We start from the raw sequence: 13,799 nt of genomic DNA, 5'->3' as shown, positions 1-13,799 counted from the left end.
ACGAGACAGGGAGAGCCAGACAGAACCAAAATACCATCTTGTCCAGCACCAGCACCCCACCGACTGACGAGGAGACTGAGGCTCAGGGAAGCCGTGGCTCTCGACTCCAAGCTGGTTGATCTCCTCAATGCACCACAAGGTTCCTTGACCTGATGCTGGCATCTGGTTTCACTTTCCTTGTCTTTCCCTTTCTTTTTCAAATCAACCACTGTTCCAACACAGCATCTGCAATTTCACTGGAACGTCATTGATCTCTCAGTGCACCCTCGCCCCAAAGAGCACCAGTGATTTGCTAAATGTTCCACCTACTCTGCTCTCATCACTACCACAATCACCGTGACCGTCATCATCAAAAAGTCAGTGCCTAACTGTAACCGAAAGTTCAGTCTCTGAACCTGAGACAATCCAAATAACGAGAACAGAGTCTTGAGTGGAAGAGGAAAGGCTTTACTATGCCAAGCACAGGGAGTAAAGCAAGGGCTCACATCTCAAAATTGCTAGCTCCCCAATAAGGAACAAGTAGGGATTTTTATTTGGGGTTTTGGGAAGGGGAGGAGGCGCATGTAGCTGTGCGGGCCAGCGTTTTCTCATCAGCCTGCCTTTGGCCTTGAGAGGCTGCTTGTAGTGAGGTGGGGCGCAGGAGGGAGGGCGGGGGAGGGGAGATGGGGGTCAGGGGGAGATGGGATGGTGGGTTAGGAGGATGGCAGGTGGGCATCCTTCTCCTTCTTGTCTTCCAGATTGAGGTGGGTTCAAGTGAGCGTCGGGAGTCGAGGAGCTGAGGTCTGGGAAGCCTCCACTCTTTGATATTCCTGAGACAGCAGTTTTCTTGGCAAACTTCAAGGACACATGATTAGCTAAACTTTCCCGTGCCTCCAACTCCAGGCCACCTGGGCTTTAGCAACTTGTAACTCCTGTTTGGTCGTAGAGCTCAAGGAGGCAAAGGTTAAGGGAACAGGTGTTTGCATGTGAGATGAGCTACAGAAGCAGGAACGGGGGTGGTGGGTTTTGGTTTCAACCCCATATATGCTGGGTTCAGTGTAGGGGAACTGCTATCAGGGCTGGTGTCAAGAGCCTGTACCATAACTAAGATGAACTCGCTGGAAGACAAAGGTGGGTTGGTCACGCAAAGGCGGGGCTGAAGACCACCACGGGGAAAGACTGCATTCTTGGCGGGAGGTCAAAGCACGGGGAGGGTCGATAGGGGAGCCGGGCTGCTTCTCCAAATTCCAACAATTCTAACGCTCTAGCTTGCTCTTGATTCCAGCTCTGGTATTCTTAGCCTTCTCATTGCTTCTTCCCCCACAGCTCTCTCTCTATCCATGCCCCCAGTGTCTTCTTTAGTGCAAAATCGAAGGTTTCTCCCCATTCCCCTCACTCCCAATCCCCTCCCCCCCTTATTCCAGGCTCCACTTTCTTTCTTTCTCTCTGACCCACCTGCCATCTGCATTAACCCCTCCCTGCTGTGCTCAGCTACAGAAATGCCAAACTCCTCAACGCCCAGTCCCAGAAACTTTCTCTAGCCCCCTTTTTCCCTCTAACAAGTACCTCCAAGCCTTTGTCCAGCACATGCCCCTGCTCCCTGCACTGCCCTGGGGTCATGGAATGAGGCCCTGTTGCAGCATGTCATGGATCTGGGTGAGCTCCTCCAACTTCCCCTCCAGCTCTCGAGCCTGCTGCCTCAGCTCTTCAGCTGTGTTTGCCTTTGCCCCTTTATGCAAATGCACTGAATCTTGGACAAGGCTGATCACATCCATCAGAAGGGAGACACTCACGGTGGCCACATTTGTGGCCCGGGCTTCTTTGGTCATTGCCAGAACAGTACCTCCAAAAGCTTTCTTCACCTGCTTGTCCCTTCGGCCTGAGATCTCCCCAACAGTCATGAGGCGGTTGGCGTGGTCTACCAAGTGAGGTTTGGTTTTGACTACCTTGAGAGCACGGATGTTCTTCCCAATATTTTCCACGACTTCGATGAAATTCTTTGATATGGAAACAATGTCGGGAGCGCCGTGAAGTAGAGTTTCCTTAACTATCTCCCCTTTATTGCTGTCAAATAACGCCAGGCGACTGGCTTCAGCTTCTGCTGACGAGTTGGTTGAATATTCCACGATGCTGGTGGACACACTGGTCACAGCAGCTGCTGCCCCCAGCCCCATCCCAGTTGCCGAGAGTGCCAGACTGACCCCTGCTGTCACGGGTGCCAGAGCCAGGCCAAGGATGGTGAGGATGCCAGCCACAGCGCCAGTGGAGTTGGCCACCACGTTGGAGATGGTGCAGTCCCTGTGTACCTTGTCAACCTTGTCTGCAAGTGCGTGGAGCTTTCCGATGCGCTCCTCAAGCTCCTGTTTCACCCGAGGAAACTCGTTCAGAAACTTCTCCCTGTCCAGTTGGTCTGTGTTCAGCTTGTTCAGACCTTCATGCAGCGCATCTGCCTCCTCCCTGTAACAATGAAGGTCAAGTGATTAAGCAGGCAGTCTGCTTATCTGAAAAATGGGCTTGATAAGATCTCTCCTGCAAAAATCACAGAGCCTTTACTATCCATCATATGGAAAGGAATTTGACAAATGTAGGTAATTTTTCTTTCAATGTTAAACACATGTTTTGTAAACTGTAGATCCTCCATATACTTGTTAATCAGAGAATTAGTAAGTAAAAATCATCTTCAGATGCTCTTAGGTAGTAAGTATTTGCTAGAGATGATTCTCACTCAAGAACACGTCAACACTATCACTACCAAAGTGTTTGTAGAGTGGGAACTCCATACATGAACAAAGAGTAGGATTGGAGCAGAAGAACCTTCGTTCAGAGACTCTTGGTGCATGGTGAAGAATTAACCTCACCCACAGAGAAGTCTGCCCTTTGCCTTGCCTACTGAGAAGTGACCTCTGGCCCCTGGAATGTTCTGACTGATAGGACTGTCTTCATTTGCCTGGGTCTTTGGCCGCTGGACACTCTGACAAGGTGATGCATGATGGGGGCTTTGGGTTATGTGGTTCTGACCTCTGGAGGAAGTGGAGATTAAAGATGTTAATCTGACCTCCAGGAGAGGCTGGAGACCACAGGTCAGCCATGTGGGCAGCATGCGATTGAGTCTCAATAAAAACTCTGTACACTGAAGATCAGGTCAACAAAGACTCTTTTCATGACCGAACTTTACTCAGGTTCCTCTGAGCTGTTTTCTCAGCTAGGCCTTTAACGTGGCCTCCATGTCCTGTCCTTGGCAGGCTGTATCATCCAGGCTTAGAAAGAATCCTACTAAGTCAGTTTAGACAGAATCTCCCCACTCTTGATATCTGATCACCCTTGAGAGCTGATCATGTTCCTCACCCCCTACCTTTGATGTGTAAGTTCTTGATCTGCCTTTTGCAAGAATCCCCCTGCCCTTGAAGTCTCCTCTTAGTAATTTTCCATCCATCAACTCACTCATTCTGTGTATTGGCTATAAATCCCCAGCTGTCTCTGGTGAACTCGGAGTTGAGCCCTGTCTCTCTCTCCTTTATTGCGTTAGTCTTGACATGTATAGCAATAGCCCTGAGGAAAGTCTTCCTTACCATTTTAACAAGTCTCAGGATAATGTTTTTTCTTTAACAGAATGAGCTTCCCTGGTTGGCGCACTGTCACACATTGAGTACAGGAGAGTCACGTGTCCTGAGGACAACGGAAGCTTCACGTTTGGGATCCTCCCAGACTCTCCCTTATGTGACTCTTCCTTTGGCTGATTGTACCTGAGTCCCTTTCTCTGTGACAAAGTGTAAAGTGAGTAGAACAGCTTTCAGTGAGCTCTGTGAATCCTTCTAGGGAATTATTGAATCTGAGGGTGGTTTTGGGAACCCCCAAATTTGCAGTTGGTGTCAGAATGTGGGAGGTCGTGGAGACTGTGCCTTCAGACTTTGCAGTTTGGCTAACTCTGCATACTTAGAATTTAAAAAAAAAAGCAAACTCAGAGCTAAAAGGGACCTACTCATCAGCTTCCTGGCATCTGCTCTCCTCCAAGCCTGATGCCCTTTGACCTCTCCAGCTAAAGGTCACTGGGTCCAGCCACTGCCCCAGCTGAGTGGGAAGCAGGACATCTGCTGGTAACCCTGCTTCCCCTCAGACTCTCCAGCCCACTTGCCTGACTCCTGACCCACCATCCAGCACCCTCGACCTCTCAGGTGTCATCAATTTAGCTCACACCTAGGCTGGTGACAGCTTCACATGCATGCGCACCAAGGCCATGTGCCACTTTACAGAACCTCTAACAGACTCAGGAGATTTTAAGAACCATCTGGATGACTCTCTAAGACTGAAGAGACCTGCACTGGGACAGGCTAGTGGAGGAAATACTTTCCTCTTTGGCGGGGACTTGTGAGCCTCCTCAGTGTCCCCCAGTCACACAAAATTGCCAGCCACCCATTGTGATGTTGGGAGTTGTCACTAAGCCACACTGTCTTCCTACTAGTCAGGGGCTGCTCTGCGGTCCCAAAGGGAGTCCTAAATGGCAGTGGAGAACCTCCCAGCTCCCAGGTAGGCCATGGAGGAAACAATCCCCCAGGGCCTTCTGTGCCCAGCAGCGAGGGGATCACATCAGGGAGGGAAGAAATGTCCCCTCTCCCACTCACGGGACCTCTGCTACGTCCACAGCCTCCTCAAGTTTGTGCCCTAAGAGCCTCAGTCACCTCACTCTAGTCCCGCCTCGATGCCTAAGCCTTCCTGCTAGTCCTCCAACCTGGACCTACCCGGTTCCATGCTGAGCCCAGCTCTGACCCTGGTCCAGGCCACCCTGGGCCTTTGGAAAGGACGACTGCACTGGGTCCCCACCTTTGACCCTGCAGTTCACTCTAAGGCCTTCAACACAATCCCATCAGATTGAACTGCTAGTCCCATTGAACAGATGACAAATCAGAGACTCCAAGACACGAGCCCAAAGCCCCAGGGCTGGGCAGAGAGAGTCAGGATCCAGCCCAGCTCAGGCCAGCTGCACTTCAGCCTCCCCGCCTATGAGCCAGCAGGATGGTGATATGTTTGCCCAGTTCCTTAGACAGAGAGAGAAAGGTCTCTAGCCAGAATCCCCACGGGCACAAAATCGTTATGTCAGGATTTTTCAGGCTTGTCCCTAAGGAAGTCATGCTTGGCTCTCATCTCCAGGAAGCAGACTCTTGGTACTGTACCCTGCCCTACCCCAGTCACTTCCAAGCAATCTTTTTTTTTTTCTTTTGGTGGGGGAGATTGTCCCCAAGCCAACATCCATGCCAGTCTTCCTCCATTTTGTATGTGGGACGGCACCACAGCATGGCTTGATGAGCGGTATGTAGCTTTGCACCCAGGCCGCGAACTTGCGAACCTTGGGCCGCCCAAGCAGAGCACGGAACCCAACCACTGGGTCACTGGGCCAACCCCCAGCAATCTTTTTAGAAGTTAACATTAATTGAGCACCTACTGTGTGTCAGCCATTATGCTAAGCATTTCACATGTGTTATCTTATTTTCCTCACAATAAAATTGAACAGACGAGGAAACTAAGGCAGAGAGTGGTTAAGTAATTTGCCCAAGGTCACATGACCTGACCCCTGCAGATTTCATCTGTTCTCAACCTGAGGCCAATCACTGCCAGCAAATGACAGGGAGGAACTATCGCTCATGGATTGTTGAGAAGGGAGATACTCAACCCCAAGCACAGGAGACTGCCTGGAGGAGGTGTGCCGGCCAGAAGGAAACTAGCCCTGGGGGTAATCAGGGTGACATTCATGCAGCTCCCCCTGGAGGTCACCTGGACAAATTGGCTTCATCCACAAGTTGCTCCCAGGCATTCTCATCAGTCAGCAGATCCTGCAGTTCCTCTCTGCTCACTGTGTTCCGGAAATACTCAATGACATCCTCAAGAAAATTTTCACCCTCTACGTGGAAAGAAAAAAGAATAAGATTAGAAGAAATTGTAGTAGGGTAATAAATGGTATTGCATATAAAGTGGTAAAACATTAATCTTCCCGAGCAGCTGTCACCCTGGGGTACTTTTGATGGAGTTACCTGGTGCTATGGACTGAACCGTGTCCTCTCAAAATTCCTATGTTGAAACCCTGATCCCCTCCATGTGACTGTATTTGAAGACAGGGCCTTGAAGGAGATAACTGAGGTAAAATGAGGTCCTAAGTGTGGGACTTTAACCTGATAAGCCTGGTGCCTTATAAGAAGAGGAAGAGACAGCAGAGAGCTCTCTCTCCCTCTCTCTCAGCCCACATAGGAAAAGTCAGGTGAGCACAGAGCAAGATGGCGGCCGTCTACAAGCCAGAAGACAGTCCTCATCAGAAACCAACCTGCCAGCACCTTCATCTTGGACTCCAGCCTCCAGAACGAATTCTCTAATTCCTGGGATCTAGATGTGCGTAGGAATTCAGAATTTTTAATGCTTTAGAAAGAGAATTCAGGGCACATATGGTATATTATTTACCCTGAAAACAAATGAAATTGTGTTTCAACAGTGAAACAAATGAATCTTCACATTAAATGAGATCAACAATGTCATGACTATAAACAGTCTCAGGGCAGGACCCGGCAAGATCACTGCCCAAATGAGTTCCCAAAAATGTGTGGTTTGCAGGATTATGGAGATGACGGAATTGCAGATAAGAGACAGGGACTAGTGTGTATATGTGCACTGGGACGCAGTACAAAATGTGCTTCCTGCTATACACCCACAAAGACGCATTATTCTGATTTCACAGGAGAAGAAAGCAAGGCTCAGATAGGGGAAGTGACAGCCCAAAGCCAGCAAGCAGCTGAATTCAAGGTCAAGGTCAGACGTTTCTTTGACGTTACTTTGAAGCCTCCTTATGTTTTAAAAATTCCTGGGATTTCTGCATTCAACCTTAGAGTACATCTATGGTTTTCTTTCTTTTTTTAATATGAAAGTTATGTTCCAGCCTACAGACCACTGAGTGAAACTCCCGCGCACAGAGGCTTCCTCCTGCTGATCACGCCGCTCCCAGATGGGCAGTGGAGGGGGCTCTTCGAGTGGGTGGGGGCTGGACCCTGCTGGATCCTTGGGATCAATCTGCCTCACCTCCTCCCCCAGGCTGGTCTCAGGGGTCACAGCTCCCCAAGGGCCCCTCGGAGCCCAGGCTAGGCCATTTGTGAACCAAGAGAGGTTGCTGGGGGAGGGGGAGGTTTCCACCTGGACCTAAAGGTTCCAGGTAGAGGGGACAGCAACAATGTTTTGGGAGGACCTCCTGTGTGGCAGGCACTGGCCCAGGCCACGTCCACACATTATATTTCATCCTCGTAACAACAGAAGGAAGTAGTCTCATTTCACAGGTGAGTTTAGGAAAGGTGCTCCAGGTCCCACAGCTGGGAGGTGGCAAAGGCCAGACTGGGGTCCAGTTCAGTGGCATGTTGCCCCTCACAAAGCAGTCGAGCCGACAGCAGGGCAAGAGCTGGAGGGAACACCCCTGTTGGTAATCGCCCAGGGCCACCCAGAGCAGGGTGGGAGGCTGGACAGGGTGGGAAGGCAGAAGAAGCCTGCCAGTGTTGCTGGTCACCTCCTCTCCCCTCCCCACCTCGGGACACCAACTCTCCTCTAACCTCTGCTGTCCCCCACCTCCCCGTGGGCTGTCCTGACCTCACTGTGAGTCACTTGATGGGCAGCATGGGAGGGAGGAAGTGGGCCCCTGGGCCACAGCACCCTGAGGAGAGGACCTGGAAGGAGGTGTCCCTAGAGACCTCCAGTGGGGCCTCCCCTTGGATGGGCTGGAGGACACTGATCAACCCCCTTCTTGATTCCTCTGTAGGTTAACTCAGCCTGGAAGCGCCACCCTCAATTCTAGGTCACGAGTAGGAACCAGCAGAGAAGAGGAAGCGACTACCTGGGGAGACCCCACGGGCTTCTGAGGTCATGGTGTCACCGCAGGATCTCAGAGTTCTCCCTGACAGCTTGCTAGTCTGCGTCCAGGATGGAAGGAGGTGTGGCTTCACCCTTGGGGAAGAGAAAACAAATTGTGGGGTCAAATGTGAGCCAGCTGTGGCAACAGGGAGCAGCGAGGGGCCAGGTCTCCAGCGGTGCCCTCTGGGATGGCCGCAAATGCCAGAATGCACTTAACCCAAAGTGTGTCTCTGTCTCCTGGGCTCTGCTCGCTGCTGTTGAAGGAAAAGTACTCACCTCACTTCAGCTTATTCCTGAGACAAGTCAGAGTCCTATCGTCCTTGGGGGCACAAAGAGAAGACAAACAGAGAAGGAGACGGCCGTCTGAGAAGTTATAGAAGCAGTAAAACCAAACAGAGAAGAAAACATGGGGAGGGAAGTTCTGGAAATTACCTGAGCTTGGGAACATTTGCGTTTCCTAATTGATAATGGCTAGTATTGATTGAGTGCCTGTGACGTGCGGGGCTCCTACGTGCTCCCTCACTGGACACTCACCCCCACTCCATGCGGTGGGTGCTATTGCGGCTCCCGTTTTAAAGTGGAGGAAACCATCACAAGGTTTAGGTTTCGCCTAAACTCAGGTTAGCCCAAGTTTTCACAACAGCGCTAGAGCCAGGGCTTTCTGATTCAAATCCCACGTTCGTGAGGACTATTCTCTCCTCCATTTAACAAGAAAATCCTTGCTCGTGTGTTTATGTTTATTTGTAAATACCCTTCTCACTCCACAGTGATGTCTTGCACCCTGTGCCCCAGTCTCTGCCTCGATAAATTTCCCAAAGCCTGTACCCTCCTTGCTTCTGCGAGATCCTCCATCCCATAAGGGCCTGGGGTCCTGCGGGGCGCTGGCCCCTCCCTGCAGCCCTGCTGTGCACCGCGGAGCCCTCCTGATGGCGCCCAGACCTGTCTACTGTCCTCATTAACCCCTGGACCTTAGCTTGTTTCTAATTCTTCATGTAAATAATAGTGCAAAGAACAACCTCCTCGCATGAAACTTTGCCTGCATTTGAGACTGTTTCCTTAAGATATTTCTACAAGTAGAATGACAGGGTCAGAGGGCATCAACACACAAACATTTTTTCATCCCTGGAACCCCACTGTTATGCAAAAAAATTATACCAGTTTACAATCACATTCATATATACGAGGGTCTCCATCCTTCAGTCTTAAGAGCTCTCAGTTGTCTTTTAAAAACACAGATTTTTATGGGGCTGGCCCCGTGGCCGAGTGACTAACTTCGCGCGCTCCGCTGCAGGCGGCCCAGTGTTTTGTTGGTTCGAATCCTGGGTGCGCACATGGCACTGCTCATCAGACCATGCTGAGGCAGCGTCCCACATGCCACAACTAGAAGAACCCACAACGAAGAATACACAACTATGTACCGGGGGGGCTTTGGGGAGAAAAAGGAAAAAATAAAATCTTTAAAAAAAACCAGATTTTTATAAAGAGAGTATGTCTTTCAATTCTGTTTGTGATTATCTTGCTTTGGCAGATGAGGAAAGAAAGGTAGTGTTGATTTCGTTTAGGCCCTATTTTAAGAGGCAAAAGCACATCTGTCAACTACCCACCCTGAGCCTGACTGAAACGATAGTAAAGGTCCTGACAGGTATAACCATAGCTAATGACAAGAGCGGCTGACATTTGTGGTCTTTTCTCTGTACCAGGAATTGCTCAAAAATTTAGCAAATAATAACTCATATTTTTCTAATAACCATTGAAGTGTGTGCCATTTCTATCCCCATTTACAGATAAGGAAAAGGAAGCACAGATGTTACGTGATTTGCCCAAGGTCAGAAAATCCTGTAAGTGGTAGCCTGGGGTCAAGGTTCAAATGCTCCCGCTGGACTCAAGAACCCACACACCGCCTCTCCTTGCTCTGCTGCCATAAGAATCAGGAATGGGGTCAACAGGAGACCAGAGACTTCAGCAGATGTTTGAAGACTGACTGGATGGGGAAGTGATGCTGAGTAAAGAGGAGTAGAGGGAGCTGCTGTCGGAGAAGCAGAGAGAGGGCACGTAGGCAAGAAGAATGGCCTGCTAGCCAGAGCCCCAGAGAGGCTGGAGAGAAGACTGGAGGGCGGCCGAGGGGGAAAGCGGGGGTGAGTCCAGCAGCCCCACATCCCATCCAACATTCACAGCAGCCTTAGGTCTACGCCAGAGGGGAAAATGAGGACAGTAAGACTGCAGAAAAAGTATCTCTGTATTTCAGCATTTAGGGGTCTCATCCAGTCACTCCACAGGGAAGCCTGCCATCACCCTCCCTCCCTCTTCAAGACGAATGGGCATCTAGGATCGGATACACGAGAAAGACAATGATGTGGGGAAGGGTCACTAAGATAATCAAGAAATGACAGCAGAAGAAAAGGATAACTTTGAAAATGGGAAAAAAGTTTTTAAAACTTGCACCCTTGTCCCTAGGAAGATTAGAAAGGTATTTTATTCACAAATTAAGAACAAGATGCACTGAGAGGGGAAAACAATAATAGAACAAAAAAAGAGATCTTGGGAATTAAAAGGTGGTTGACAAAATAAAGAATCCTAAAGAAAGGTTGGGAAAGAAAGTCAAGGAAGGCTTCCAGAAAATAAAAGAAGGAGAGAAGAAATGGAGCTAAATGGGAAATAGAAAAGTTACCATCCACAATCATTTCTTAGAAAGTTACTTGAGAATGAGTTGCAGCAAAAAACAAACAAAAAAAATTGTGTGTGTGTGTGTTTATGGGGTGGGGTGAAGGATCACTGAGAGAGGGAGATTCCAGGAATCAGGAAAATCGACCCAGAGAGAATGGAACCCAAGGAGTACAGCAAGCATGCAGCAGGCCCGGAGAGCAGCCAGTCCAAATGCAATAAGAAGCGAAGAGATCTGTGAGACAAGGAGACTTGATGTAACACCTCACACGATGTACAGTTTCAGAGAAATTGATGAAATGTTGAAGGCAAACAGTGAAAGGGGTGAAAACAAAGGCAATTCGAAACGTCAGGAAAAACTAAAGCTGTGCAATAAGCACGTGCAACTGTATTGTAGGGGGGAACTCGGCAGTTACAATGTTTAAAATATCACAAAAATAGAAACACCCTTGTTTGATTTATAACTTCTAGAACTAACAGAGCATTTAAATATGAGAACTACATACACTTGTTGCCAATCAATCTATGAATTAAAGCACAATGGTAGACGTTGGGAGGTGAGGCTCTGAGCGAGGAGAAGGAGAATTACCAGCCTCAAGTTACAACGTGGGGAGCCAGGAAATGCCGGCTGCAGATGGGGCCATAAAAATAAAGCTGTGAGTAAGTTACTTACAACTACAAAGGTTTCTAATAGAGGTTATAAATGTAGTGATAAAATGATAGCAGGAGGAGGTGGAGAGGGGTTATAAGAGAAATTATAAAAATAAGCGAAATCCTTATGTATCCTGGTAGATAGTGAATAGACAATATTAATTTTAAAAATCAAGAAAAAGAAAAATGCAACAGCTAATATTTATTAGCTACTGTGTTTGATGACCATTTGCTTTCTACCAGGCAGAGTTCTAAGCGCTTGGTAGGCATTAACTCCTTTTTAGTTCTCGCAACAACTCTGAAAGAAAGAGAGCAGAATTTCAGAAAGGTTAAGTAATTTGCCCAAAGCACCCAGCTAGTGCCAGAGCCGGAATTCAAATCTAGGCTTCCTGCCTCCAGAGCACACACTCGCACGCTATTCCATCTCCTAATGTAAGAATATTATTTAAAGATGCTGATTAACAACCTAAAGAAGAAGCTCAAAGTTAAAAACCATGGCTTTTAATTGGGAAGGGGGTGAGCAGAGTCTTCTGCACTAATTGATTTGTTTTAACCAAATGCACTTAAGACTTTGATTATTTTGTAATTTTAAGAGGGCAGAAGTCACTTTACAGTAGTTAGTAACTGCTAAGCACAGTAATGGGTTGGTTTCTGGAGTGACCACCTTAAAGATGATGGAAGCAGTTGGATTAAGTGCCAGAAAGAAATAAGAACTGTGTGACAACTGTCAGTGTGGGAGAAATCTGACTGGTCGATGACACTAATTCTCTAAGGAAAGCAGGGATGGTGACATATTAAACTAGAATAATCAGAGTGAACTCTAACCTTCAACAAATGCTTTTTCTAGCAGCACTGTGCCCACCCACACAGGCGCCCATGGGCTTTTCTGCACTCAGGGAAGCAAGACTCCTTGGAGGGGAGCTGGATTCCATGGGTCTGCAACATCTGCTACTCCAGAGGCAAGGATGCTTTCAAAGATGTTCAGAGTAGTGCTCAAAGGGGGACCCACTGGTAAGTCCTATCAAATTACACAGAACCATACTAATAATTGATAACAATTATATGATCATGTTTAATTGGGCTGAATTGAGTCTATGAAAGGCCATGAGTTCATAATAATATTCAGATGAGAAGAGTTGAGACAAAATATATAAGAAAAGGTAGAGATAAAGGTTTACAAAAGGAAGTTGTAATGCAAAGAGGAGTTAGTATAATGGGGAAAGTTTAATTGTTGATTGATTTTAATAAGAAGGGGAGTCTTAATATATATGGGCATTTTTTTTCTCTTTATTTATGTGACTCTTTACAAGGATTGAGAAAGAAAAAAAGAACAGCCCCTGACATTTGGTGGCTGACCTGGCATTCACAGCTAGGCGATGCTATTCTCCTATCGGACATAAATAATCTCACAGAAAAGCAGCCTCAGACAGGGCTACTCAGACACCAGGACAAAATGAGACAGAGCAAGGCCACTTCCGAATTCTGTCTTAGCAGAGATAAAACCAAGATCTCTGTGCCACCCAACAGACACCAGACACTCCCGCCCTCGGCTAAAAAGAATGACTATTTCTTCTTTATGTATTATGGCTTTTTTCTCGTCCTGGTCTCCCCTCTCTAGAGACAAGAGTACTGAGACGCCCATTGACAGGATTGCCCCGCTTTCTGCAGCCCCCAATCTAGAGCGGGCCCTGTTTCCTCTGAGCCTCCCCGACCCTCCCAACCAAAGGCCAAATCCTAGAGTTGGCTCTTTCTAACACCCTCCCCCTGAGAGGCCCATGGTTCTTCCTCACTGAGTAATACATGCAACTTGTTCACTGCAGGAGTGACCCTGGTGGCCTCAGGCTGGAGGGCACTGACAGTACGGATGTGCATGTATGTTGCTTCTATTGGGTAAGGAGGAAAGAATAAACAGAGGCAGCCATCAGGCAACCAAGGCAGGCCCCGCAAGAGTGGGGACGGCCCCCAAGTGGGTTCCTTTCTCTTTCCAAGCCACTGTAGCTCAGTTATTTCCTGGCACTCATCCATTTCTGGCTGCTGATCTTTGCTCTCAAAGTTGATCTTAACAACACAGTGATTCCCACGGCCTTTGAGGCTATTTGCCCACCAGCTCCCCTGCAATTCCACCCTCCTCCAAAGTCACTGGACTCCCCATTGACCCGGCTGCCTCTCATCTTAGGGCCTGGACATCAGGTATGCATTTTCTGGGCCCCTCTGCAGTGAGGGGTGACTGCATGATCCAGTCCTGGCTATTGAGACACAAGGGGAAGTCAGCTGAGAGGGGCTTGGGGGCTTCCAGCCATAAGGGACAGGTGTGAGAGGAGAGCTGGCTGGCCCCTTCCTCCTCCTTCTGCTTTGAATGCTGCGTGACCCTGGGAGTCAGCGCAGCCAATGGAGATCAGGAGACACGAGGACCAGATCAAATACAGAGAGCCGAAAGAGGAGTGTGCAGGCGGAAAAGGCTGGATCCCGGATGACACCATTTGTAAACGGGTCTGCACCTTCGAGCTCATCCTTCCCATCCTTCTCTGCCATTCTTGGCCTGCCCCCAACCCTTGTTTTGGGCCTTAGCTGGCTGTTGATGCTCACATTGCTCCCACCTGCCTGATTAGTACAAAGGTGTTCTCCTTGGCCAGCCA

At 48.7% G+C, this 13,799-nt stretch overlaps 1 protein-coding gene across 1 annotated transcript; it reads right to left on the bottom strand.

The window, feature by feature from the left end:
• Positions 1 to 451: 451 nt before the first annotated feature.
• LOC124232808 (apolipoprotein L2-like) lies at positions 452 to 8,526 on the bottom strand. The gene is made up of 3 exons (XM_046649720.1): positions 7,835 to 8,526; positions 5,746 to 5,872; positions 452 to 2,436 (listed from the first exon to the last, which is right to left on the bottom strand). Exons 1-3 carry the CDS (start codon positions 7,863 to 7,865, stop codon positions 1,596 to 1,598), a joined length of 999 nt encoding a protein of 332 aa, XP_046505676.1. The 5' UTR covers positions 7,866 to 8,526; the 3' UTR covers positions 452 to 1,595.
• Positions 8,527 to 13,799: the final 5,273 nt, after the last annotated feature.

This window comes from Equus quagga, unplaced genomic scaffold, assembly GCF_021613505.1.
Source record: "Equus quagga isolate Etosha38 unplaced genomic scaffold, UCLA_HA_Equagga_1.0 119059_RagTag, whole genome shotgun sequence".
Lineage (NCBI taxonomy): Eukaryota > Metazoa > Chordata > Mammalia > Perissodactyla > Equidae > Equus > Equus quagga.
The sequence above is the reverse complement of the archived record's forward strand: the minus strand, read 5'-3'. Positions and strand labels throughout refer to the sequence as shown.

Excerpts from the sequence above, each read along its gene's own strand:
- LOC124232808 (XM_046649720.1), bottom strand. The coding sequence starts at position 7,865 with ATGACCTCAGAAGCCCGTGGGGTCTCCCCAG. Across the intron at positions 5,873-7,834 it reads AGCCCGTGGGGTCTCCCCAG|AGGGTGAAAATTTTCTTGAG; the intron begins GTAGTCGCTTCC and ends CTTTCCACGTAG. Across the intron at positions 2,437-5,745 it reads GATGAAGCCAATTTGTCCAG|GGAGGAGGCAGATGCGCTGC; the intron begins GTGACCTCCAGG and ends TCATTGTTACAG.